Source organism: Canis lupus, chromosome 20, assembly GCF_011100685.1.
Source record: "Canis lupus familiaris isolate Mischka breed German Shepherd chromosome 20, alternate assembly UU_Cfam_GSD_1.0, whole genome shotgun sequence".
Taxonomy (NCBI): domain Eukaryota; kingdom Metazoa; phylum Chordata; class Mammalia; order Carnivora; family Canidae; genus Canis; species Canis lupus.
In genome coordinates, this window is record NC_049241.1 from 55034233 (window position 1) to 55061293 (window position 27061).

Here is a 27061-nt window from a genome sequence, read left to right on the forward strand (position 1 = left end):
TTCTCTCCTTGATTAATTAGCTCCCCCACGCTCATCCCCCATCGTGTTCTGTTTCCATGACAACGCAGCGTTGGGCATCCCACTCGTGCCTCGCTGTGGATGCCGGCGGCTGGCCTGGACCGCGTCCGCTGGCTGGCCAGATCCCATTCTCCCCCGACTCCCCCCACCCTCCACCCAGCCCTGCCAGAAAGCCACCCCCCATCTCAGCGCCCTGCCCCGCCCCTCACCCCCAGTCTGCATGGCCCCTCTGTCTCCCCCTCCCCCACTCCTCCCCTCCAGCGACACCTTTCACTCCTTCCATCCCGTCTCCAACGTGACACTGGACTTTTCGTGGGGCTTCCTTTTCCGAAGGGCTGCCGCTTCCTTGCCCTGCCTCCCACCCCCCACGGAGCTGCCCTCTCCTCTCTGCCTCCATCCCTCTGCGGGTTCAGGGAGCAAGGAAGGGTTGGGATTTCCAGCTTAGGAGCGGGGCTGCAAGAGCGGGAACCGGGCTGCTGCCCTCTGGCCCCTGGAGCCCCCTCCTCCGTGTAAGGCGAGCCACAACCCCGACAACCACCCCCTACCAGCAGTGCGCAGTCAGAGGCAGGTCAGGGTGCCCAAAGGCGTTTCGTGGCCCCGTTGACCCTCGACTTCCAGGTCTGTCATCTCGGTAGTTGCAGACAAGACTCTGACCCACCGAAAGCTGAGGACCCTCCCATGCACGGGCAGGGGGTGCTTTTGAGACCCCAAGCTCTCAGCCAGGGGCAACCTCTTTCTGGCTCAGAAGGATCTCTCTACCAACCAGGTCAACGCAGGTCCCTCCCACTGCAGTTGAACACCTCCCGTGGCGCAGCCACGCCTTTTGGAAGTTCAGGTGCCCATTAGCACCCCCCCAGCCCCAAAACCTGTCCAGCTTCCGAAAATGGAGCCCCCGAAATGCATCCTGCTGCCTTCACGGTCTGCGAGATTGGAACAGAAGGCTGCACCCGCTTCCCCGCTGAGAAACGCACAGAACATGTCCCTGTTTTCTCAACGTTCCAGTTCATTCCCTCGTTTTATTATTATTATTATTATTATTATTATTAATTATTAATATCCTATTTATGATTCTGCTAGGGTTGTGATGTGACAATGTGACATGTCACATTGGGTCACATCCGCTAGAGTTAATATGCAGCATTGAAGTGGGCCCCCTCCTCCCTCCTTCTCTGTCTCTGCCTCCCTCTCTCTGGGCCTGTCTTCCCGCTCTCTCCCGTGGCTCCGCTCTCTCTCTCTCGCTCTCTCTCGCTCTCTCTCACTCTCTTGCTCTCGCTCTCGCTCTCTCTCTTCTCCGGCACCCATGAGTGTGCACCGAAGGCCCCTGAAACCCAGGCCTCTTCCCTTGCATTACCTCTCTCTCTGTCCCTCCTGCTGCCTCTCTCTCTCTCTCTCTCTCTCTCTCTCTCTCAACCAACCTATTTTGCATGCTGTTTGTGATTCTGAGAGCTGCATCTATCAATGGAAACTTGTCAGACCCGACAGAAGCTTTTAGAAGGGTTTCTAAACCCAAAAACCACAAAAATTTCATTAGAGTTTCTCATCTTTTCCCTGAGGGACCCCCCTCCCCGGGAAGTGGGCAGGGCCCCCGAGTCACCAGTAGGGACGAGGGTCGAGGGGGGGCCGAGGTCCCGGCCCCCTCCGCCTCCTGGCGCCGCTGGCCTCTGTGACCTCCCGGCTCCCAGGTCCAACTTCCCCCAGGGGCCCCCCGTCCCCCCAACCTGCAGCCCCGACACCTGCAGCCAGAATCTTCCAACGCTCCCTACTTGGGAGAGCGGGCGGAGGGGCTGCTCCCTGAAGCCACGTCTGTCAGCAAAGATGAGAAACAGCTGATAAATTTTTGTGTTCGTAACTGTGCTGTGACCAGCCACTCTGGTCTCTGAAACCCTGTTGCTATGAAATAATGCTTCATGTCTCTTTTTATTATATATCGATATATCTCTCTATATATTGTTTGTGAAGTACCTTCCTTTGAAGTTTTGGTTTCTTTGTGTTGAAATTTGATTTTTTAATTTGGTTTTTTTGTTTTCTTTTCATTTGGAAGAAAAAAAAATTTCAGCTTGGGGGGAAAGAAACAGCCCTGTTTATATTTAAATTGTTTTCCACTTTTTTTTTTTCCTTTTTTTCTTTCTTTCCTTCCTTCTTTCTTTCTTTCTTTCTTTCTTCCTGCTTTTCTTTCTTTTCCCCTCTGCATCCCGTCTCCCCACCCACTCCCACCCTGCACCCTCCCTCCCCCCCACCCCACCCGCCGCCGCCCACCCCCAGTCCGCCGCGTGGCTCCGCGATTCTCCATCTTGCCCATGAGCCACGAGATCATGCCAGGTGGCAACGTGAACATTACCTGCGTGGCCGTGGGCTCGCCCATGCCATACGTCAAGTGGATGCAGGGGGCCGAAGACCTGACGCCTGAAGACGACATGCCCGTGGGTCGGAATGTGCTAGAACTCACAGATGTCAAGGACTCTGCCAACTACACGTGTGTGGCCATGTCCAGCCTGGGCGTCATCGAGGCCGTGGCCCAGATCACAGTGAAATGTAAGCGGGGCCCATGGGGCCCAGGAAGGCAGGTCACCTCTTGACCCCGGGCCCAGGTCGGGGGGTTACAGGTGGAAAAGCTCTGCCATTCTGGCTTTGGTCATTCATGGCTGGGAAGGGGACACTGGTTTATGAACAGGTATTTATGGGTTACACATTATCCTGGCCCTGGCCCTGTGGAGGGCGACATGGCCTTGTTCTGCTGAAGGGAGAGTCCGGCGTGAGAGACACCCAGGTAGCCAGGCAGCTGTGATACAGCCTGATGGGGATGGTGACGGGGACCATGTGGCGCTGTTCAGACCCTCCAGAGCAAAGGTCTCAGCTCCCAGGAAAGTTAGGTCAGAGAACACGCCAGAGAAGGTGGAAAACATTTCTAAGGGAAGGAAACAGCCTGTGCAGACTCAGAGAGATGGGGCCGGGAACAGGGGACTACGATTCTCCTGGCGTCTCAAGTTTGTGGTGAGATTTCCAAGGTGCCCCCAAAGACTTTTCTAGCTTTAGAACAGGGGCCGGCAAACTACCACCTGCAGGCTGCATCTGGCCCTCCACTTGTTCTTACAAATAAAGTTTTATTGGCACACAGCCACACTCATTCATCCATGCCTTGTCTGTAGCAGCTTTGGGGCTCCAGGGCTCCAGGAGCAGAGCTGAGTAGTCCCAACAAAGACTCCTGGCCTACAAAGCTGAAAATAGTTAACCGTGTGGCCCGTTGCCCACAGAGTTTGCCAAGCCCTTGTCCTAGGGCCCTAGAAGGTGTCAGCATTAGCTGGTTGGTTGGTCATGTTGCTGAGGGATTGAACTTCTCCTGGGGCCTCTGTGACATGAAGACTTGGGACAAGTAGGAGAGAAAGTCACAGTTATCCACGTGCCGGGGACACAGCTGTGAACAAAACCCAGGTCCCTGCTAAGAGTCGGGCAAGGGTGCTGCTAGCCAGGGTGGAGTGGAGGCTTTGAGGAATGAGAAGGAGCTGGCCATGTGGGGGGATAGAGCATTTCAGGTACGGGGCACAGCAGGTGTGATGTGTGAGCAGACGGCGTGGCTGAGCAGAGTAAACCACAGAGAGAGGAACAGACCAGGGGCACCAACAACTTCAAGAGTCAATATTTTTCTTAAAGAACACATTTTTTTTTCTTTAAGTTAGTATTTTCAGCTATACGGGCCATCTAGTCTCCTGCAGCACCCTCCCACCCCCAGCTCTGCCCCTGTAGTGCAGAAGCAGCCATCTGCTCTACGTAGGCACGATTACGTTCCAATAAAACTTTATTTATAAAAACAGGTGCTGGTCTTCAGACCATAGCTTGCCAAACCCTGCTCTAGATGATGGGATGGGGGTCATTAGGGCAGTTGCATGGTTGAGAGTCCTGCAGCCTTTGGGGTCTGCAGCCAGCGTGCCTGATGTGTCACCGTGCCTCCCACCCACAGCTCTCCCCAAAGCCCCGGGGACTCCTGTGGTGACAGAGAACACAGCCACCAGCATCACCATCACGTGGGACTCAGGCAACCCAGACCCTGTGTCCTACTACGTCATCGAATACAAATCCAAGAGCCAGGACGGGCCGTACCAGATCAAAGAGGACATCACCACGACACGTTACAGCATCGGTGGCCTGAGCCCCAACTCGGAGTATGAGATCTGGGTGTCTGCTGTCAACTCCATTGGCCAGGGGCCCCCCAGTGAGTCAGTGGTCACCCGCACAGGCGAGCAGGCCCCAGCTAGCGCCCCACGTAACGTGCAGGCCCGCATGCTCAGCGCCACCACCATGATCATCCAGTGGGAGGAGCCCGTGGAGCCCAACGGCCTGATCCGGGGCTACCGCATCTACTACACCATGGAACCCGAGCACCCCGTGGGCAACTGGCAGAAGCACAACGTGGATGACAGCCTGCTGACCACCGTGGGCAGCCTGCTGGAGGACGAGACGTACACCGTGCGCGTGCTGGCTTTCACCTCCGTGGGCGACGGGCCCCTCTCGGATCCCATCCAGGTCAAGACGCAGCAGGGAGGTGAGATGCCCGTGGGAGGTGCGGCTTCGGTGGGGACAGCAGGATTCGGGGCCATTGAAACAGGAGGCAGTTGGGGGGGTGGCCCCAGTCGTGGATCTCGGAGCATACAGCTGGCTGATCTTGCCTGGAAGCCACAAAGTGGTTTATTCATCCTGCGTGGTGCTTTAAAATATTTTCGTGCTAGCGTTTCAAAGCAGGAAGTTGTCCCAGAAAACCCACATTTCTGTCTTCTCTTGGGAGATTCAATTTGGCAAGCCGGCAGGGCTATGATTGGACATCCAGACACATCCCAGCGGCTGTGTCTGAGTTTGAGATCCCCTGCTCTCCCTTCTCGTCGGAGAGATTGCTGCCACCTGCTTTGAAATTATAAAGGGAAAGCGTATCTGCCCAAAGGCAGCAGGCTGGCCTCCTGGCCGCTCAGGTCAAGGGGCAGGCTGGGGGTGGACCGTTCAGGCATGTGGGGCTCCAGCTCTCTGTGGGTTTCTGGACGGGCTCAGCCTTCAGAACCTCAAATCCAAGACTCAGCTGTGGCCCGAGAGAAGGGACACAGGGGTTGGTCCCCTGCTGCCACAGAGCACATACAGGATGGGGAATCCATGGTTGGAAACATCACCCCCACAATCTCCGGCATTTGATTTAGGGGAATCAGAGAGGGTGGGGGAATTGAGGTGGGCCCCTGACAATGGGGTGCTGGTAGGGGGCCCCCCTGGGGAAGATAAGAGAAATAAGAAGGGTGGAGAACATTCCAGGAGGAGCGTCCGGGAGCGGGCAGCCTTCCCTCCGAGGCAGAGCTGAGCTTCATGGGGCTCTCTTTGGGAGAACGGGCCACCCAGTGGGTTGGGCACCTCAGGTGGTGTGGACCCCTCCCCGGCCACCCCCATTTCCCCTCCTGTCCCCTCCCCGCAGTGCCCGGCCAGCCCATGAACTTCAGGGCCGAGGCCAAGTCCGAGACGAGCATCGGGCTCTCGTGGAGCCCCTCGCGGCAGGAGAGCATCATCAAGTACGAGCTCCTGTTCCGGGAGGGCGACCACGGCCGAGAGGTACTGGGGCCGGGGGGCGTGGTATTGGGGGTGGGGGTGGGGAGGGGCGGGGCCTGCGGGGGGCGGGGCCTGTGGGTGGGGCCTTCGGGGCAGGGCGTGGTGCTGGGGGCGGGGCATGGTAGTGGGGCGGAGCCTGTGGGGGCAGGGAGGGGTGGGCATGGTGCTAGGGGCGGGGCCTGTGGAGGTGTGGCATGGTGATGGGGGCGGGGCCTGTGGGCGGAGCCTGCGGGGTGGGGCATATGAGCGAGGCCAGTAGGGGCGGGGCGTGGTGTTGGGGGCGGGGAGGCGCGCCCTAGAGTCCTGCTGACCCAGTGCCTGGATGTCTCTGTGACCTCCCCCCCGCCCCGCATCCCCCCACCTCCACCCCCCCCATCATCGCGGATGTTTCCCCCTCCCCCCTCCCCTCCCCTCTCTCCCCCTCCCCCCTCTCTCCCTCCACCTCTCTCCCTCCCCCCTCCCCCCTCTCTCCCTCTCCCCTCCCCCCCCCCCCCCCCCCCCGCATCTCTGTCCGCGTCCCTCACTGTCTCTGTCCATTCTGCTCTCCTGTGTGTGTCTCTCACAATCTGTGTCTCTGCCCTCTGGCTCCCTGGGTCTCCCGTGACCCCACCCCCGCCCCACCCCCACCCCCACCCCCACCCCGTCCCCAGGTGGGGAGGACCTTCGACCCGGCCACGGCGTTCGTGGTGGACGACCTCAAGCCCAACACGGAGTACGCCTTCCGCCTGGCGGCGCGCTCCTCGCAGGGCCTGGGCGCCTTCACCTCGGTGGTGCGGCAGCGCACACTGCAGTCCAGTAGGTGTCTCGTGGACCCCGCCCTTCCCCGCGGGGGGCCCCGGCGCTCGCGGACCCGGCCCAGCCTCCGCAGCGGGTGGGGGGCGCCTGGCCCCGGGCGCACGAGCCCACCCGCGGCGCTGGGGGTTCCCGCAGGCCCCGCTTCCCCGCGGGCCCCTGGGCCTGGAGCCCTGGGGCGACGAGGTTCGCCCCTAGGGCGGCGACGGGTGTCATCTGCACCTTCTCCCTCCTTCCGGGTCCCGCCCGAATCTGGGGCTCGCCGGCGGCCTTGCTGTGCCCCCACAGGCGTTGGAGGGCTGTGGGAGGCTGATTCCCAGGGAGCACAGTGCATAGAGATCAGTGCCTCCCCAGATGGCCCTGCCCGCCCCCGCCCCCAGACAGGGTCCCCATTGCCAGGGGCAGGAGCAGGAGGGGAGGGGGGCAGGCCCCAGGACAGGCTCTTGCATCCCTGGAGTCTTTGCGGTGCCCGCCCTGCCTCCCTGTCGCAGACGAGTCACCCTGTGGCCAGAACACCGCAGCTGGCAGCTGCCTCTGGGCCACCGTGTGGCGCCTACCGCCGCCCTGCCCCTTGCCTGCTCTGAGCTCAGGGCCTAGGCAGGGCCTTGATCCCGCGGTCTCCCTGCCTCCCCTCCTCCCTCTGCCCCTCTTCTGCGCTCAGCCTAGCCTGCCGTGGCCCCTTCCTCCTCTCCCCTCCCCAGTCAGTCACCGCGCACCACCCCAGGCCTTGTTCTGGAAGCAGCCTCGGTGTTCAGACCTTCACGTCCCCCTGGGTGTGCGCACACAGGGCGGCACGGGTCAGTCGCGAGAGACGGAAGCTTGGGCCTAGGTGTCTGAGCCGCTGGGGTCAGGGGCCTCGGAGACACGGCAGCCCTGCCACCACCTCCCCCCCCCAGCCCCCTCCTGCCCTCCCCACTACCCCCCACCCACCCCCACCCCGTGCCGAGCCGAGAGCTCTGCAGCTCACAGGCGTCTGGGCGTGTTTGTGCGCGAGGCGATCAGTGAGGGTGTCCTGTGGCTTGGGCGGCCACGTGAGAGACTGGCACAGGTGCCGCGAAGGTGAGTACGCGCTGGTCTCAAGCAGGTTCACAAACACGGCCCACCCTGCGTGCCCCCCAGCCTGGGCTCCGGCAGCTCTGGGCTGCACAGAGTCCAGAGCCCAAATTTAGCCCCCAGAACTCTCCACCCCACGGCCAGGAGCCACGTCTGGTCAGGAATGGGGAATCTGGAGCTCCCTGCCACCCGTGCTTGTCTGTGGGGCCATCACACCGTCTCCCCCACCCCTGAAGATACCACGCAGGTTGGGCCGGATTGTGAAGGAGGCGGCCTCCGTGGTCGTCAACAAAGCGGCTTTGGCCCAGCCACACGCGAACCTCTGGGGCGGCCCAGGACAGGGAGTGGGAGAGAAGGGACTCCCCACTTCTCACCCCGAGACGGGTGGGGCCCGAGAGAACTGGCAGCAAGACTCAGGGCCAGGCATACCCCCCTGGGGACTGCGGGCTTCTTAGGCTGAACTCAAGGGTAGGTGGAGGCCAGACCACTCAGCCGTGGGTCTCCCCACACCGTCTCACCTTCCCGCCTCGTCGGCGCCAGTCCGGAACTGCAGCGTGCCCACACTGGGGGCCAGAGCAGGGCTTGGGCCCGCTTGCATCTGGAGACCCACCCAGAGCTCGGTCTGGCCTTGTAGCTCAGCACTCCGCCAATCCCTCCCTCGTAAGAAAGTCTTATAAGTTAGCAGTTGAAGAGTGGAAGGTAGGTAACCAGACTGGGAGTTTTCTGGAAGGCGTCTTTCTTTCTTTTATTATGGTTTTTCTCATCATCATCACCATCACCGTTGTTTCTTATTTTATTATGGTTTTGATTTTATTTTTCCTCCCCCTTTCTCAGTGAATCCATTCCTTCCAGCACATTCTTTGGTTGGTTTTGTTTTGTTTTTTTTCCACTCCTGCCTGATTCCCCCAGGCACTTTTGGTTGGGGTGGCTGGTCAAGAAATGGGGGAGAGGGCCCCAAGTATCTCGTATCGAGGAGGGGACTCCGGCATTTCACTTTAAGTGAGGCCAGAGGGTCATTCTAGTTGAAATAAGCCATCGGAGAGGCCTCTGGGCTGTCTTGTAGCCTGATGTCTTTGAGGACAGGAGCCTCTGATTCATCTCTGGGTGCCCCTGCCTTGGGGTGTGCACGTAACAAGTACTCTCTAAACACAAATGGGGCTGCCATCATGGTGAGGGTTGTATGTACCTTGACGTGAGGCAAAGCCAGTGGCCTCTCTGGGCTTCCCCGCAAGCAAGGAGAATTCTGGAGCTATGGGCAGTTAAAGTAGTGTGGCTCCAGCCATCGTCAACTTGCCTGAGGCTGAGGTCTGAGTCCCCATCCTCCATCAAGGCAGCCCCTCCACAACAGCTGAGCCTGGGTTCAAATACCTGGCTCTCACCACATGCCCTTGGGAAGGCAGCTTGCTTTTTCCGGCCTTAGTTTCTTCATCTGTGAGGTGGGAGGTGATACACAAAAACCCTAGGTGGGGTCTGGCAGCCAGTAGGTACACAACTGGTGCTCATAGAAAACCAGGCAGGTGGACTTTGAAATTGATTTTCCCACCTGTAACGTGGAAGGAGGCTGGAGGGGTGATAGCTTCAGCCACTTATATGTCCTGAGAATTAAATGAGGTATATTGGGGGACACATTTTGAGCGTAAAGGGCGTAGGGTATGGGGTGTGCAGAAGAGGCGATGCATAGACTATGAGGTTTATTACTGGTGATGGCCTTAATACAGTCTCATAGTAGGTACTGAGCAGATGGGGACTTAATGTTATTTAACAGAGCCCTTAGCACACTGCCTGGCACACCATAGGTGTTTCATAAATGCTCTTTTAAATCTAAGCACAGATTGGCACAGAATTGGCACCCAACGAATGGAAGCTGTTAGTCATTTTTAACAAGCTTTCCCTGGTGCCCGGTGCACAGTAGGTGCCCCCAAACATGGGGACTAAGATTATTGTTCCGAGAAGCCCTTGACATAATGGCTGTCATACAGCAAGTGCTCGATAAGTGGCACTTTCTTTAAGGAGGTTGGCCTGGCTCTAGGCACATAGTAGGCACTCAAGTCAGAGCCATTGTGAGCCTGACAGGGCCTAGCATGGTCTTGGCTACACAGGTTTTGCTCAGAACGTGAGGTTGTCATCTGTAAAGCCTTTGGCAACTGGATGCACAAACAGTAGGTGCTCGAGAGTAAAAACCATTACCATTTATATATAAAGCCCTTAGCACAGCACTCGGCACGCAGTAGGTGCTTAAAAAAGTGAGCACTGTGTTCTACAAGGCCCTTAGCACGGTGCCTAACACATAATGTTTAGTAGGTGGGGCTCTGTTGCTGTTTTTTCAGTAAGGCCCCTTGCACAGGGCCTGGCACATAGTAGGTCCTTTTTATGTGGACCTGTTTTTTAAAAAGTCCTTACCACACTGCCTGGCCTGCAGTAGGTTCCATGTAAATGAGAACTGCCGTGTTTACCATTAGAGGGCTATTACGATGCCCAGCGCATAGTAGGTGCTCAGTAAATAAGACTTGCCATTGTTCTGTGATGGACTTACTGTGGTGCCAGAAGAACTAAGATCTGTAAAGACCTTGGCACACAGTAGTTGCTAATCGGGGCTATACTATCTCTAAATCCCTGAGGCTGGTAGCAGCCCAGCAAGTGTCCAGTTAACAGGCGCTGGTATTATTCTTTAAAGCCCTCAGCATGCTAACTGGCAAACAGTAGGTGCTCAAGACATGTGCATTATTTTGTCTCCCACGTGAGGCCGAGAGTGTGGTCCTAGTTGAAGTAAGCCCTGGGGTGGCCTCTGGGGCCCCTGATAGAACCCAGGTGCCCGGTACACAGATGCTTCTGTTGTTAACCTGTGAAGCTCTTCCGCTGTGCCCAGCATACAGTAGGTGCCCAGTAAATGGGACTTTTGCTGCTTTTACCCTGGCAGTGCTGCTCTCCTGGCACCGCATTTACTGTTACCCTATAAGGCTTAGCGCTGTGCCGAAGCACACAGTAGGTGCCTGATAAAGTGGGGCTTTTATCACCATCACCTGGCGTGGTGCCCGGCACACAGGAGACGCTCAGCCAATTAGCGTGTTTAACGTTGGTCCATCCCTGTGCCGCGCCCGGCGCACAGTAGGTGTTCATTCAAGAAGTATTTTAGTGCGCTCTGTCCTTGGTGCCAGGGCCGGCACACAGTAGGTGTTCAATGACTAAGTATATTTTCTGTGCTTCTCTGAAGCCCGTGGCCTGCTGCCTGGCACATCGCAGGGGTTCATTAAATAGACGCTTTCTGTGTTATTCCGTGACGCCCCTGGCGCCGGGGCCTAGTGCACGAGAGGTGCCTCCCGAGTGGGGATGTTACCTCCGCTCCCCACACGCGTCCACGCGTGCGCACGTCCCCGGGGACTGGGGCGGCCTGCCCCCCAGGACCTCCCGCGAGCGGAGCAGGTGCAGCCCCGGGCGCTGAGCGCAGTGTTCTTGGCCAGCCCTCCCGGCCCCATCCCCACCCGTCCATCTCACCTTTGGTTGACACCCGCTTCTTTTGGGTTCGACTTCTCTTTGGTTTGGTTCTGTTTTGTTTGTTATCATCTTCTGTTTTATTTTCTCTTTCCCATCTTTTGTTTCCCCGCCCCCCTCCCCGCCCATCCCGCCTCCCCTCCCCGCCCCCACGTTCTCCCCCCCATAGAACCGTCAGCCCCCCCTCAAGACGTTAAATGTGTCAGCACGCGCTCCACGGCCATTTTGGTAAGTTGGCGCCCACCGCCGCCGGACACGCACAACGGGGCCCTGGTGAGCTATAGCGTCCGCTACCGACCGCTGGGCTCGGACGATCCGCAACCCAAGGAGGTGAACGGCATCCCCCCGACCACCACCCAGATCCTGCTGGAGGCCTTGGACAAGTGGACCGAGTACCGCATCACGACTGTCGCTCACACAGAGGTGGGACCAGGGCCCGAGAGCTCGCCCGTGGTCATCCGCACCGACGAGGACGGTAAGCACCGGGCCCTGCCGGGGACCCCGCAGGCCCCAGCTCGCCCCGCGCCTCGGCACCTTCTGCAAAACTGGGCTGGCTGGTGGTCAAGAGGTAGACGCCGCAGTCTTGAGGGGCAGACGTGAAGCAGGCGGCCCGGCCTCCCCGAGGAATCCCGGGCTCCTTGGTCCTGGAATTCTCCATCCTAGACCTTCGGGGCCGTAGTTCCTCCCCAGCCCTGTGCCTGGGAGGTTCAGCTGGCAGCCCTGTAGTTTTGGGTCCGATGGTGGAAAGTATGGAAACAGTGTGGGGAACGGGCCGCAGCACTTGCACCAAACTTAATGGTCCTTGACCCCCAGAAGCGTAGCTTTTAGATTCTTAGGATAAGGCAGGGGAAGCCAGGATCTGCAGCTCAGGGCTGAGCCATCCTATCTGGCGAGTAGGCTGCGGCGCGCCGGTGGTGTTAACAACCAGCTCTGGGGCGTGGAGACCTATCCGCAGCCATGGCCAGCTTCTGTGGTGTAAACACCCCCGGTGGGGCTGTGGCTGACCTCCAGCTAGAAAGTTTTGAGCTGCAGAGGGAGGTGAGGCTCTGGTCTGGAGTCCGTTGGCAGAAACTGGGCTACAGGGGGAAAATGCAAGCAGCTTCTCCCATAAAAGTGCAGGTCCGTGGCGTCGGGAACCCGGCCTGCCTCTCGAGAGCCGAGGCCGGAGAGGCTCGGCGGCAGCCCCCACACTAGGAGGGAAGAGGGACGAAGAGAAGCGGTTGTTGGTGCCAGACCTTGGGGTGTGGTCCGGGGGGGCTGGCTGCGTCCTGGAACGCATCGGGGCACACAGCTGGGCTGCCTGGGTTCAGACCCGGGCTTTGTTTCTACCTGACCCTGCAGTCAAGGGCCCAATGCTCAGGGGGCCCGGTTCCCCCATCTGTAAAGTGGGAGTGAGAGCCCTGCCTGGAAGGGATGCTGTTAGGATGGAGGCAAGTGGGTAACGCCCGTGGAGCGGGGCGTGCAGGGCCCACTCCTGTTGTGTGGCCCTGGGCAGGTGTCTTAGGCTCTGGGGGGCCTTAGTTGCCCATCTGTACGCGGCGCACAGCACTGGGCACCCCCCGCCCCCCCGTGGGGCTGTGGGATCCGGGAAGGAGGCCTGCCCTCCCAGCTGGCGGTGAGCGCTCAGACCGCCCAGTTACCCGGCAGCCGCTTGGCACCCTGGCATCGGGCAGCGGTGCTGCCCGGGGGCAGGGCCAGGCGCCCCAGTAACGGCCCTGCCCGCCCCTCCCCTGCCCCCGCCAGTGCCCAGCGCGCCGCCGCGGAAGGTGGAGGCGGAGGCGCTCAACGCCACGGCCATCCGCGTGCTGTGGCGCTCGCCCGCGCCCGGCCGGCAGCACGGCCAGATCCGCGGCTACCAGGTCCACTACGTCCGCATGGAGGGCGCCGAGGCCCGCGGGCCGCCGCGCATCAAGGACATCATGCTGGCCGACGCCCAGGTGGGCGGGGTGCCGGGGCGGGGCGGGCCGGGGCTCCGGGGGGGCGGGCGGGCTCCCCGACCCCGCCGCCTTCTCCCCGCTTCTCTGCCCCTCTCGGGCCACCTGCTCACCTCCTCCTCTCTCCCCTGCCGCCTCCTCCCACGCTCAGTGGGAGACGGACGACACGGCCGAATACGTAAGTAGCACCCCTGCCCGGCCATTGCAGTGCTGTCCCGGGGGCCGCGCAGTGATGTGATACCCCCACACCCCTCCCCTGCACGACCCTTGTAAGAGGGTCTCCTCCCCTGGGCCCCAGATGCCTGCCGGTCACCTCTCGGTCTCCAGTCAGGCACGTGGACGTAGGAGCCCTGCCGGGGTCCTGGCCTCAGAGGTTACGCATCAGGTTACGCATCAGCCCTCCTACCCCGGCGGCCCCCAGATCCACAGGGCTCGTCCCGCCCAGCGCCCAGCCCCCAGCCGTGGTTTCCACCCCACGCCTCCGCTCTAGCTTCTCCTGCCCTCTCGCCCTGCCCCTACACCCCACAGCCTCCCCCGCTGGGCCCAGGTTGCAGTTGGGCCACTTTCGAACCCAGCTCAGTCTTCTCTGGCCTCGAAATTTCTCTCTGGCATCCCCTTCACTGCAGCCCTTGAGTGGGGAGAGGGTCAGCAGGCCCGGGGCAGGGAAGGAGGCCTGCAGGACTGTCCTTATCCTCCCCGCCCCACCCCGTCACCCTCCCCCAGCTTTCTCCGGAGGCCCCGAGCCAGTCGGCACGGCCATGTGGCACTTTGGGCACGTTGCTGCCTCTCCCCAGGCTGTGCTCCTGCCCCAGACGAACCCATGGGCTCTTCTGAGAGCCCAAAGCCTGAGGTTACATCGACACCAGCCCCACCCCTCACATAGGCCCTGCCTCTTCCCTACGCCCAGGCCGGAGGGGCGTGAGTTCCCACGGGGGCTCAGGGCCAGGAGACCCTCTCCGTCCCCCTGTCCCCCTCCTCGTGCTCTTGACCCCAGAGCCATCTCCCCCCACCCCCAGGCATGCTGGACCGTGTTTGTGGGTGTGCATGTGTGGGGACATGGGCACCCATGTGACTTGGCAAGGGCGGATGCAGCTACGTGTGCAGGTCGGGCGGCTCCGACATCGGGCGGGCGGGTGCCTGCTGTATGTAGGTCATGTGCCAGCCAGGCAGTGTGGGGACGCACTCCACTGAGCCCGCCGTCCTGGCCGTCGCTGGCCAGTGCGGGAGAGGACGGCTCACGGGAACAGGACACAGATACACTTGACCTTGGACGACTCAGGTTTGAACCGCAGAGGCCCGCCTATCTGCCAATTGATTTTTGACTAAACACGGACAGTGCTGTAGGCGTGCTTCCTGCTCGTGAGCTCCTTGCTCTTCCCTGAGCTGCTTTCCTGTCCTAATACAGTCCCTAACACACGTAACGTGCGTAACAGGCAAAAAATGTATTAGTCAACTGCGTCCTCCGTAAGGCTTCTGGCCGACAGGAGGCTCACAGCATTGGGTTTAGGGGGGAATCAAAAGGTATATGCAGATTTTCGATGGCACGGGGGTCGGCGCTCCTAAGCCCCACGCTGTCCAAGGTCAACTGTACGTGTCCAGTTACGGCTCTGGCCGGGGTGGGTATAGATCGTGCTGTGAAGGTTTCCCGAGGAGCTCCCTAGGAGTCTGGGAGGGTGGGTTGCAGACCTGATTTGTAGCTTTTCCCCATTTCTGGGATATAAATACTCCCACCGTGGCAATTTCGAGCTCCGTGGGCAGTGGGGGGGTGCGGGAGGTCGTCACCCCACAGCTCTCCATTCAGACACAGGTGACAGGATGACCTCCAGAGCACGGACGTAGTAATAAATGTGGTGAAACAATTAGGAGAGACGGTGGGTTTGGAGCATTTATTGCCCTCGTCCTTAGTATTTATCTGTCAGCACGTTTATGGAATTTGCCTTCTGATAACGGCTGTGTTTAAAACTAGCTTTTGCAAAATTCCTGAGACCCTAACTCCTGGCCCTCGTGGCCTGGTAGAGGGAATCCCTGGCTCACCGGCGGGGGCGGAGGAGGCCCGAGGCTGGGAGCGTGCCCGGTGGCTGGAGCGGAGCGAGCGAGCGAGGGGGAGAGTGAAGGATTTGGGCTCCCCCTGCCCCCGAGCCCTGCCCCTGGGAGGTGGGAGCCCTGGAGGGCTGTGGGAAGAGGGCAGGGCCTGGGTGAGGTGCTTGCAGGTGCCCTTTGGTGGCCGCTGGCGGCCGGGGAGGCCCCCCGAGGCCGAGAGGTGATGAGCAGATGACGGGGTGTCAGGCTGCGTGTGCCCATCTTAGCATGGACGTGCTGTGTGTTGGGGTCTGTGCATGAGCTCGGATGCACGCCTCTGCCCTCACACCAGGCCCCACGTCCGTCTTGCTTGACCCCAGCCCCGGGGACGGGGGCGGGCAGGGCCGGTCTCCCTCCGCTTGCGTCGCTGACCCCCGGCCCTGCCCGCAGGAGATGGTCATCACAAACCTGCAGCCCGAGACCGCCTACTCCATCACGGTAGCCGCCTACACCATGAAGGGCGACGGTGCTCGCAGCAAACCCAAGGTGGTGGTGACCAAGGGAGCAGGTACGAGACCCTCCCGCCGCGGCCCCTCGGCCCCCAGAGCACCACACTGTGGCCCCCCTACCACCTCCTCACGGATCTCCCAGCCCGGCCTCCCCGCCCCACCCACAGCCTGCGGTCTCCGTCCGGGGCTCCCCCTGGGCACGCCCGGCACCCCATGCCCTGCCTCGGTCCCAGCTCTGATCACCCCGGGCAGCTTAGCATTTGGAGGTGTCATGCCTGTCTCCCCCACTGCACCGCACAGCCACTTCTCACGGCCCTGCCTCAGTTTCCCTTTCTGGCCCTTCCATCCATCCCAAGGGACCATTGGTTTTTGTTTCTGTTTTTTTAAATATTTTATTTATTCATGAGAGACAGAGAGAGAGAGAGAGAGAGAGAGAGAGGCAGAGACACAGGCAGAGGGAGAAGCAGGCTCCATGCAGGGGGCCCGATGTGGGACTCGATCCCGGGTCTCCAGGATCACACCCCGGGCTGAAAGCGGCGCTAAACCGCTGAGCCACCCAGGCTGCCCTGTTTTTGTTTTTTTTAACCCCATGGTAAAAACACAAGGCGGAGGTGGGAGAGGCAGCCACGAAAACACAAGGGGCAGGTGTTGTGGGCAGATGGCACAACCCAGGGAGCAGCTCGATGTGTTTCAGGGATGTCAGGCCCCGAGGCCTCCGACCCTTCCTTCCGGGGGGCCTCCCTCAGCCTGCGCAGCCCGATGTTCCAGGCCAGCTGGACGCGGCCCCTGCCACACTCCTGCCAGTCCTTGTCCACGCTGTTCCCTCCGTCTGCCTGGCCTCTGTATCCTTCAGTTTCCGGCACCCTCATTACCTCCTCCAGGAAGCCTCCCCTGATCTCTGCCTCGCCCCCCAGGCACGACATTACCCCACAGCCAGGCTTGTCAGGCAGACCTACCATGTATGCCGTGGCTGCTCAGAGCCCGGTTCGTGAAAGGTCCTGATAAGTCCTGCAGGAGGAGAAGCCTGGTTTCACTTGTAGAGCTTCTCCTCCTGCAGGACTTCCCAGGACCTTGGCACATTGATTGCTACCCAGGCTGTGAGAACCGTGGGACAAGGGCAGGGTTTTGGATGTTCCTGTGTCCCGTGGTATTAATCATGTGCTGGCTGGAGGGAGAGGGAAATCAATGAGGCAAGAGATGGCTGACTTATTAACTAAAACAAGAGGTAGACATAGGAGGGCCTGCTCTGACACTGCGGATATTTTCCTCCAGCGGGGTCTCTGAATCCCCGGCCTCCTCGCTCTTCCTTCCACTCACCCAGCCCAGGCCACCCCAGGGCCTTCGCACAGGCTGTTCCCTTGCTTGGAACACCATTTCCCCCAGATCTCCCTCCACTTCCCTTGAGGCTTTGCTTTCTGAGTGCCACCCTCCTGAGACCCACGTTTAAAAATTGCAGCCCCACCCCCGGCTTCCAGACTCGGGTGGCCCCGTGGTCCTGACGCCCGCCCCGTGTCCCCACAGTGCTGGGCCGCCCCACCCTGTCGGTGCAGCAGACCCCCGAGGGCAGCCTGCTGGCACACTGGGAGCCCCCAGCCAGCACCGCCGAGGACCAGGTGCTGGGCTACCGCCTGCAGTTCGGCCGGGAGGACTCGCCCCTGGCCACGCTGGAGTTCCCACCCACCGAGGACCACTACACAGCCTTGGGTGTGCACAAGGGGGCCACGTACGTGTTTCGGCTGGCGGCCCGGAGCCGAGGAGGCCTGGGCGAGGAGGCGGCTGAGGTCCTGAGCATCCCCGAGGACACTCCCCGCGGCCACCCGCAGATCCTCGAGGCGGCCGGCAACGCCTCGGCCGGCACCGTCCTGCTACGCTGGCTGCCGCCTGTGCCCGCCGAGCGCAACGGGGCCATCGTCAAGTACACGGTGGCCGTGCGGGAGGCCGGAGCCCTGGGCCCCGCCCGAGAGACCGAGCTGCCAGCGGCGGCCGAGCCGGGCGCCGAGAACGTGCTCACGCTGCAGGGCCTCAAGCCCGACACGGCCTATGACCTCCAAGTGCGGGCCCACACGCGCCAGGGCCCTGGCCCCTACAGCCCCCCCGTCCGCTACCGGACGTTCCTGCGGGACCAAGGTAGGCACGCGGCGACCCCCGCACCAGAGCCGGACCGGGCCTTGTGCCCACCCCCACCCCAGCCCCCTCCCTCTCCCCCGCCCAGGTAAGTGGTCACTTTTCTGCTTCCTTGTGGACACTCGAGGCGAGTCCGGACCCCGAGGCTCCGGCGTTGGCAAAGGTGGGACGTGCCTAGGTGGCACCGCCGCCCCCACCGACCCCCCTCCCCTTCCCCTCCCCCTCCTGCTCCGCCTTCTCTCTGCAGCCGCGCCGTCTCCCCCAGCAGGGACTTGGGACAGGGCCAGGCAGGGCCAGGCAGTAAGGCCATGGGCACAGGCCCAGCGGAGGACAGGGAGCGCCTGGGCCGCCCCACCCCACCCCACCAGCCCACCCTGCCCTACCCCCAGTGCTCATGGGGCCTTTCTTCTGCTCTCTCCCGCTTGGCTGCTGCCCGGCACAGTCTCACCCAAGAACTTCAAGGTGAAGATGATCATGAAGACGTCGGTCCTGCTCAGCTGGGAATTTCCTGACAACTACAACTCACCCACGCCCTACAAGGTACGGCCCTCCCCTAGGGAGCAGGCAGGCCAGGGTAGGGGCTTGGCCACGGTTAGGAATCAGCTGGACCCAGGGCTGAGTGGGACCAGGCATTGGCAGGGATTGAGGCTCAGAGTTGGGGCTCATCTTGAGATCAGGGTTCAGCTGGGATTGAGACTCCATCTGTGGTCAAGACTTAACCTGGGATTGGGGCTCAGGCTGGGATTAAGGTTTGGTCAGAGTTGGGAGTCTGCTGGGATTGAGGTCTGATGTGGGATCAGTGCTCAGTCAGGATTGGGACTCAGCTGAGATTAAGGCTCCATCTAGGAGTGGGGCTTATCTTGGGATTAAGGGTCAGTCAGGATTGGGACCTGGTCAGAGCTGGACCTCAGCTGGGATTAAGGATCTGTCTATGGCTAGGAATTCACCTAGGATTGAGGCTTATTCTAGGATTAGGGTTCAGTCAACACTGGGCTTAAAGTTGGGGCTCCGCTGGGATCATGGCTCAGTCTGGGATCATGGCTCAGCGGGGCTGAGGCCCAGTCTGAGGTCACGGCTCAGTGGGGCTGAGGCCCAGTCTGAGATCATGGCTCAGCCAGGCTGAAGCCAGGTCTGGGGTCGTGGCTCAGTCAAGGCTGAAGCCAGGTCTGGGGTCATGGCTCAGTGAGGGCTGGGATCACAGCTCAGCGGGGCTGAGGCCAAGCCTGGGATTATGGCTCAGTCAGGGCTGAGGCCAGGTCTGGGGTCACGGCTCAGTCAGGGCTAAGGCCAGGTCTGGGGTCATGGCTCAGTCAGGGCTTTCCAGGTCTGGGATCATGGCTCAGCAGGGCTGAGGCCAGGTCTTGGATCATGGCTCAGTCAGAGCTGAGGCCAGGTCTGGGATCACGGCTCAGCAGGGCTGAGGCCAGGTCTTGGATCATGGCTCAGTCAGAGCTGAGGCCAGGTCTGGGATCACAGCTCAGCAGGGCTGAGGCCAAGCCTGGGATTATGGCTCAGTCAGGGCTGGAGGCCCGGTCTGGGATCATGGCTCAGAGGAGCTGAAGCCAGGCCTGAGGCCAAGTCTGGGGTCACGGCTCAGTCAGGGCTTTCCAGGTCTGGAATCACAGCTCAGTGGGGCTGAGGCCAGGTCTAGGGTCACGACTCAGTCAGGGCTGAGGCCAGGTCTGGGGTCACGGCTCAGTCAGCATCGGGGGCTCGGCCCAGAGCCCCACTGAGCCATTCTCGGCCCGCAGATCCAGTACAACGGGCTCACACTGGACGTGGACGGCCGCACCACGAAGAAGCTCATCACGCACCTGAGGCCCAACACCTTCTACAACTTCGTGTTGACCAACCGAGGCAGCAGCCTGGGCGGCCTTCAGCAGACGGTCACGGCCTGGACCGCCTTCAACCTGCTAAGTGCCAAGCCTAGCGTGGCCCCCAAGCCCGACTCCGACGGCTTCATCCTGGTGTATCTGCCCGACGGCCAGAGCCCCGTGCCCGTCCAGTACGGTCAAAACCAGCCCTGCCCCGTGGGACCCCTCCCACCCTGTTAGCCAGCCTGGGGCCTGCTTCCGTGTCCTCACCCGTGTGTGAAACGTGGGTCATGTCAGCCCGGCCCGTGCAGTGCCCTGATGCTTCTCGTGGGCCCTGCCAGCACGTGTGGCCTTCAGTCTTCTCCTCCCACGTTCCTGATTGTCCCCCACCTGTCCCGTCTCCTTTTGGCTCTGGTTTCCCCAACCGGCAGGGAGACAGAAGCAGAAACGGATACTTTGAGAGGCACCAGGGTTGAGAGTCCCCAGGGAGGGGTGAGGGGACCCTGCCTGGGACACACAGAATCAAGGATTGTGAGGATGTGTGGGTATGGAAGCTGGGGCTTTGAAGGATGCGTAGGAGTTCAAGAAATATAACTGGGGTGGAGTTTCTAGCCAGAAGAAAATGTACTGAAAGCCCGGAGGCTTGAGTCAGGAACTACCGTCCTGTATGGCTGGGGTGTAGGGGGTAGAAGCACAAGGAAGACTCCGAGAGCGGGACCCCCCACACCCACCTCTGGAAGGCGTTCCTTGGACGTGCCCTGACCCTTCCTCTCCCCACAGGAACTACTTCATCGTGATGGTGCCGCTGCGCAAGTCCCGTGGCGGCCAGTTCCTGACCCCACTGGGCAGCCCGGAAGACATGGATCTAGAGGAGGTAAGGCGGGCGCCCAGGCCCACCCCGCCCCACCCCTCGTAGGCCCTGGGGCTGCCGGCCAGCCTCTGAGCACCCCACGCCTCCGTTCCCACAGCTGATCCAGGATATCGCCCGGCTGCAGAGGCGCAGCCTGAGGCACTCGCGCCAGCTGGAGGCGCCCCGCCCCTACATCGCGGCTCGCTTCTCCATGCTGCCCCCCACCTTCCACCCCGGTGACCAGAAGCAGTACGGCGGGTTTGACAACAGGGGCTTGGAGCCCGGCCACCGCTACGTCCTGTTCGTGCTGGCGGTGCTGCAGAAGAGCGAGCCCGTGAGTGCCCGCCATGTCTGCCCACGTCCCACCATCCTGCCCCCGTCCTCCCAGCATCCTGTGGTCAGGGCTGCGCAGAGGGAAAGACTGGAGGTCGGGTGGGGGGCCGGTATCCCAAGGAGGAAGACTCTTTTCAGGAAGGGGATTTGGAACTAGGGCTTCAGGGGCTGTATAGGAGTTCACCCGGGGAGAGGTATCTTCTGGGTCGGTGTGCGTGGAGGGCTAGAGGTGCGGCCAAAGCAGAGGAAGGGGTGGGGGGAGCAGAGGCTGGGGAAGGTCCATGCAGGCCACCAGGGTCAGGGCTTTCAGGAGTCGTGGGGGTGCTGAGAGGAGGCGAGGGACGTAGGTTTGCGTTCAGAGAGGCCCCGTCCAGCCAGTGTGCGTAGGACGGGCGCTGACCGAGGCCCCTCCTGCCCCGTTCCCGCAGACGTTTGCGGCCAGCCCGTTCTCGGACCCCTTCCAGCTGGACAACCCAGACCCCCAGCCCATCGTGGACGGCGAGGAGGGGCTCATCTGGGTGATCGGGCCCGTGCTGGCGGTGGTCTTCATCATCTGCATCGTCATTGCCATCTTGCTCTACAAGAAGTGAGCCCCCCAACCCGGCACCCCCCCACACCCCCCTTGGCAGGAGGGAGGGCCTCCTGGAGAAGGCGGGAGGTTCCAGAAGGTTCTGGGGGAGGGCTGGTTCCGTGGGAGGACCACTGCAGTAGAGGCTCAGAGAGGTCGAACCACTGGGCCAGAGTCACGCTGCCTGGGGAGGGGCAGGGCCGGGGTTCAGACTCCTGTCAGTCTTCACGCGCCCCTCAGCAGGATGGTTTGGGGCGGAGGCTCCCTCTGAGCGTGGCGAGGGTAGGAACCATCGCGGCCACACGGGACGCGTCTCTGCTCGGGAAGGGGAGGCCGGAGCTCACCTCCTTGAGATGGGGACCCAGGTGGGAGGGATTAGGCCCGTTTCCCAATAGAGCCCAAGGCTCCCAGTCGTTAAGAAAGCCCCACCCCCCACCTCCCCTTCTGTACCCGTTGCGGGGCTGGGGTAGCTGGGTGACGGGCGCTGAGGGAGCACGTGATGGGATGAGCACTGTATGTTGGCAAATCGAATTTCAGTAAAAACCAAAAAAGAAAATTAAAAAAAAAAAAAGAAAAAAGCCCTACCCACCACCGTCACAGGACAGGTGCGGCGTGGCCAGTGCGCCCGCCCTCATCTGTCTCCTTTTCCCTCCTTCTAACCTGTGTCTGCTTCTGGGAGCAGCAAACCTGACAGGTAAGGACTGGCCTCATCCTGGGAGGCTTCAGGCGAGGGGCCGGGGAGGGGGAGCAGGCCAGGGGTGCACCCAGGGGCTGAGGGGACACCATGTGTGGTCCCGGGAACACCAGTTGCGCCAGTTCACAGTCCCTTCCCCCACCCCCGGCTGGGTCGCGCGTCCGTGGGCCCTGACGGCTGTTCTCGCGTGCACACGTGCGTCTCGGGCATATGCAGGTGCTCACCGCGCCCCCCCCCCCCCCGCTTGGTCCCACACAGTAAACGCAAGGACTCAGAGCCCCGTACCAAATGCCTCCTGAACAACGCTGACCTCGCCCCCCACCACCCCAAGGACCCCGTGGAAATGAGGCGCATTAACTTCCAGACGCCAGGTATGTCCCTGATCCCGGGATCAACGCCACCGGGGGCAGGTAGCGCGAGAGAAGAGGACGCGGCCCCCTCGGCGGGCCTCGGCGGCCCCTGGCAGAGCCGTTGGCTGCGGTTTAGACGCCTGGTTCCCAGAGCCCTCGGTGGACCCGGGCTTGGCAGTTGCCGAGGATGGGTTCTGGTTGCACCCAAGCGAGGCTTCTGGAAAGCTGCGCTCACACAAGTGGCAGTCGGGGGCGTCTCTGGGAGCAGGAAGGACACCTAAAAACAAACAAAACCGAGATGAGCCAAAGGAGCCGTATTCCTTCGGCCAGAAAGCGCAGTGCTTCTGGTTCCCGCTCCGCTCCGTGGAGGGCGTTTGGGGTTTTCCTTAGCCTTTTACCACACCCCCCACGGGATGTCCCATCCCTCCCGCCCCCAGTGAGGTGCAAAGACTGTGCCTCCCCCCTGCCCTGCACGTCTCTCGTCCACGGTGACCCGTGCTCCCCGGAGATGCGCGGGGGCTCCGCCCAGGGTCCCTGCCACGCCTGGGGAGAGCCCCGATGAGCCAGGGTCTTGTCCTTGATTGCCGTCACGCACGGTGACCCCCACACGCCCTCACCATTCTCCCCTCTTACTGGGCCTGTGCCAGCTGCTTCTAACCAAAGGGAGGAGCTTTCCATTTAACTGATGGCCGCTGTTCTCCTTAGGCGGTCGCGTGGAGCGGTTACACCTGTCCCTCCACCCCCACCCCCAGCCTCTGCTTCCTGTCTCTGAACTTCCTGTCTGCTTCCTGTCTCTGTAGTAACTGTTTCCAGCCCCACGGAGGGCTTTAAACATTTGTGTGTTAACTGATGGCTGCAGTCCCCGTCCAGGGCTCGCGCATGGCCTCACACACTATCCTTACTATATGCCTTTTCTCTCTTCTGCGGCCGGACTGACTCGCACCGGTTCTGTTTTTATGCACATGAGGGTCTTGGTCGCTCCTATTTAACTGGTGGCTGCAGTCCTCCCGAAGGGATCACGAGCGGCCCCACGCGGCACCTCGAATGTACTCCCTTCGCTTTTCTGTCCCTGGACTAGGTCACGTCGCTTCTTTTCTCACTCAAGTGAGGATTTTTAACTCACGTGCGTTTAACTAATAGTCGTAACTCCTAGTAGTTGACCCCGTAAAGCTCATGGCACGGGCCCACGGGTCCCCCTGCCCTCAAGTTCCGCCCTCACCGCACTGCACCTCATTTGAAATCTCCTCTGCTGACCCCCCCCACCCCAGCGGGGGACCTGAGGCCTGGTTGGCTGGGGTGCAGGGAGGGGAGACACATGGACAGAAGGCCTAGAGCTTTGGAACCTTCCCGGAATCCCAGCTGCTCCAGAGGGATCCCCAGCGGCTCCCGTAGGTTCTCGGGGGGGGGGGGACGGGGCACCGGGGGGCACCCGGGCAGCGTGCATTCCCTTGTGCGAGTCTCTCTGCCCCTCTGCGTCTGTCGGCCGGCCGTTGTGCGTGCATCCCGCGAGGGGTGGGGGAGGCGGGTGTGCCCCCCCCCCCCCCCGTGTGTTTTCATTTATTTATTGTTTGCTGTTTCTGCAGATTCAGGCCTCAGCAGCCCCCTCAGAGAGCCGGGGTTTCACTTTGAAAGTTAGTTCCTGTGTCTCTCTGTTCTTGGCTTCCTTGCGCGCCCCCCACCCCCACGTCCCCCCGTTTGTTCTCATCTTGGTTCTCCATCCCGCCCCCGGTCTCTGTCCACCCGTCCTGCGCTGGCTTCTCAAGGGAGCTGGGGTCTGGTCTGTTGGGTCCTTAGGTCGCTGGTTGTGACTACGTGGGTGTGGGGAGGGTGGGGGGACAGGGTGGTCCTGTGTGAGAGGCAGGGGGATCCACAGGGCAAGCGGGCGGACCCCAGCTTCACTCCTCAGATAAGGGCGCTTCTGGGGAGCGCCCAGGGGGGCCGGGGACGGCAGGTGCCCGCCAGCCTGCAGCCTGCAGGGTTTGCCTCTGTGCCAGCGCTGGGCTCAGCCCATTGGGCCCCAGGACAGGAGCAAGGTCTTGGGGAGAAAGAGCCAGGCCCCCCCCATTGCCCCCAGCAGCTCCCCTGCCCCGAGGGGGTCACTGTCCTCGCAGCAGGTGCAGAGCCCTCAGAGGTCAGGGGCTCACATGGAGAAATGGGGACACCCCCCCGGGCACATAGCCTGCCCGGTTCCTCAGCTCCCCACTCTGAACCCAGGACGGGCAGACAGGGGTGTGGGCCCCCCGCCCTGGGGAACGCAGCCAGCTGTGTCTGCTGCTTTGTGTGTCACTCACCTGCTTCTTGCCACGAAGCACCAGAAGCTTGGAGACTTCAGGGCCACCCCTCCCGGGCCCCCTGCATCCCCCAGCTGGGTTGGGGGCACCGGGATGGGCCGACATCACAAGCCGGGGGTGTCAGACTCAGCTGGGAGCCGCTCCTCCAACAGCCCACCTGCAGACAGGACCTCCCCCCCGCAGGCCTGGGCTCCGGGCTCCAGCGTGGGGGGGCCATCCAGACCCCTCCCCTCCCCGCCACGCGCTCTAACCACAGCTCGTCCATCACAGACTCACACCGCAGAGCGCCCCCCGCCCGCCGGCCCCCAGGCTGGCTGCCGAGTGACCGGCCCGCACCGCGGGGTCTGCTCTCCCCCCCACCAGGCATGCTGAGCCACCCCCCGATCCCCATCGCAGACATGGCCGAGCACACGGAACGCCTCAAGGCCAATGACAGCCTCAAGCTCTCCCAGGAGTACGAGGTGAGCCCCCCGCCCGCCTCCCGCCCCGCCGCAGCCCCCCGGCGTCCCCCTGAAGCCTCCACCTCACCTGCCCCTGCAGTCCATCGATCCGGGCCAGCAGTTCACGTGGGAGCATTCCAACCTGGAGGTGAACAAGCCCAAGAACCGCTACGCCAACGTCATCGCCTATGACCACTCCCGCGTCATCCTCCAGCCCATCGAAGGTAGCGGCTCGGGCCCTCCCTGCCTCCCGGTGCCAGAGAGCGTGCACAGACCCCGTGCGGACGAGCTGGGACACAGATGGGGAGACGCTGAGGCCCGGTGCTGGCCACAGGCCTGGCCCAGCTCCAGCCAGGAGCCACTGGGAATTTCGGGACGTGTAGTTAACTGACGGCTGCTTCCGTAACGTGGTTCCATCTATCCCTCGACGTCAGTGGCTCTCAGTGCCCAGAGAACGTTCGGCAATGTCTGGGGACATTTATGTGCTCACATTCTGGGGGCGAGGGAACTAGTGGCACCTAGAGTTTGGAGGCCAGAGACGCCTGCAATGCATGGGACGTCTGGCCCCTGGGGACAGTGGTGCTGAGGTGGAGAGACCGCAGAATTCAGGCCCCGTGGTTCCTCTCGGGGGGCAGCTTGGGGCAGTCCAGGAGGGCTTCCAGGAGGCGGTGGGCCAGATAGAACTGGTGTGGCAGACAGCAGCACCGACCCAGCCCCGATCTCTGGCTTCTTCCCTGGCCGTAGGCATCGTGGGCAGCGATTACATCAACGCCAACTACGTGGACGGCTACCGGCGGCAGAATGCCTACATCGCCACGCAGGGGCCGCTGCCGGAGACCTTCGGCGACTTCTGGAGAATGGTGTGGGAGCAGCGGTCGGCTACCATCGTCATGATGACGCGGCTGGAGGAGAAATCACGGGTGGGCCCCGACCCTGCTTGCAGCCCCTGTGCCCCCCAGCCCCTGCCCCTGGCCCTGCCCCTGCCCTAGCCCTAGCAGCCCCTGCCCCTGCAGCCCCCACACCCCCTTGCCCTGACCCCAGTAGCCCCCGCAACCCCAGCCCCGGCCCCTGCCCCGGCCCCAGCAGCCCCTGCACCCCCCAGCCCCGGCCCCTGCCCCAGCAGCCCCACACCCCCCTGTCCCTGCCCCTGCCCCTGTCCCAGCAGCCCCCATGTCCACCAGCCCACCCTGGCCCCTGGCCCTGCCCCTGCAGCCCCTGTGCCCTCCGCCCCCCAGCCCCTGTCCCTGCCCCTGCCCCAGCAGCCCCTGATCCCCCCTGCCCCTGCCCCAGTAGCCCCCACACCCCCCTGCCCCTGCCCAGCAGCCCCCATGTCCACCAGCCCGCCCTGGCCTCTAGCCCTGCCCTAGCAGCCCCCACACCTCCCCAGCCCATCCCAGCCCTGGCTCCAGCAGCCCCTGCACCCCCCTGCCCCTACCCCAACCCCAGCCCCTGCCCCAGCAGCCCCCACACCCCCCAACCCCTTTTCCTGCCCCAGCAGCCCCCACACCCCCCAACCCCTTTTCCTGCCCCAGCAGCCCCCACATCCCCAAACCCCAACCCCGGCCCCTGCCCCAGCCCCAGTAGCCCCCATGCCCCCCCCCCCGATCCTGGCCCCTGCCCCAGCCCCCATCCCTGCCCCTGCCCCAGCAGCCCCTGCGCCCCCTGGCCCCAGCCCCTGCTCACCTCCATTCTCTCGCCTCCTGCAGATCAAGTGCGATCAGTACTGGCCCAACAGGGGCATGGAAAGCTATGGCTTCATCCAGGTCACGCTGCTGGACACCATCGAGCTGGCCACGTTCTGTGTCCGGACGTTCTCTTTGCACAAGGTGGGGCCCGGGTGGGGGACAGGTTGGTGATGAGGGCGGAAGAGGAGGAAGGCCAGCTGCCCGCCCGGGAGCTCCCCGTCAGGCAGAGGAGCGTGTCGACCCGGGCTGACCGGCCTGGGGCAGCGAGGCCCAGAGAGGGCACCGCTCGCGTCCGGCCACAGCAGGAGGACAAAACCAGCCCAGGCCCGTGACGGGTGGGAGGCAGAACTGGAGAGTCCCTGCCAGCCTGGGCAGTCGGGCCTGGGCAGAGCGAATCTTTAGACACGTATTTAATGGGCGGCTGCTGTCACCTCCGTCTTCTGTGTCGCCAGTTCGTAGCTGGGGCAGTTTGGCGTCCGGAGGACGTGTTTTCATTGCTGTGCTGGGGAGGGCGGGTGCTGCCG

At 62.2% G+C, this 27061-nt stretch overlaps 1 protein-coding gene across 18 annotated transcripts in view; it reads left to right on the plus strand.

The window, feature by feature from the left end:
• PTPRS (protein tyrosine phosphatase receptor type S) overlaps positions 1-27061 on the plus strand; it is a 96204-nt gene that overhangs the window by 62812 nt on the left and 6331 nt on the right. For 7 of the 18 annotated variants that reach the window (XM_038567676.1, XM_038567680.1, XM_038567681.1 and 4 more), the window contains 21 exons: positions 2281-2550; positions 3974-4555; positions 5462-5595; positions 6243-6387; positions 11096-11401; positions 12670-12863; positions 13012-13038; positions 15330-15447; positions 16910-17515; positions 17955-18052; positions 19264-19517; positions 20107-20200; positions 20295-20510; positions 20938-21095; positions 21760-21771; positions 22030-22142; positions 23705-23752; positions 24776-24873; positions 24953-25076; positions 25597-25772; positions 26559-26678. In XM_038567676.1, the coding sequence (XP_038423604.1) occupies positions 2281-2550; positions 3974-4555; positions 5462-5595; positions 6243-6387; positions 11096-11401; positions 12670-12863; positions 13012-13038; positions 15330-15447; positions 16910-17515; positions 17955-18052; positions 19264-19517; positions 20107-20200; positions 20295-20510; positions 20938-21095; positions 21760-21771; positions 22030-22142; positions 23705-23752; positions 24776-24873; positions 24953-25076; positions 25597-25772; positions 26559-26678 (3893 nt within the window). The remainder of the gene's footprint in view (positions 1-2280; positions 2551-3973; positions 4556-5461; positions 5596-6242; positions 6388-11095; positions 11402-12669; positions 12864-13011; positions 13039-15329; positions 15448-16909; positions 17516-17954; positions 18053-19263; positions 19518-20106; positions 20201-20294; positions 20511-20937; positions 21096-21759; positions 21772-22029; positions 22143-23704; positions 23753-24775; positions 24874-24952; positions 25077-25596; positions 25773-26558; positions 26679-27061) is intronic. The other 11 variants (XM_038567688.1, XM_038567689.1, XM_038567690.1 and 8 more) reach the window with 6 other exon arrangements.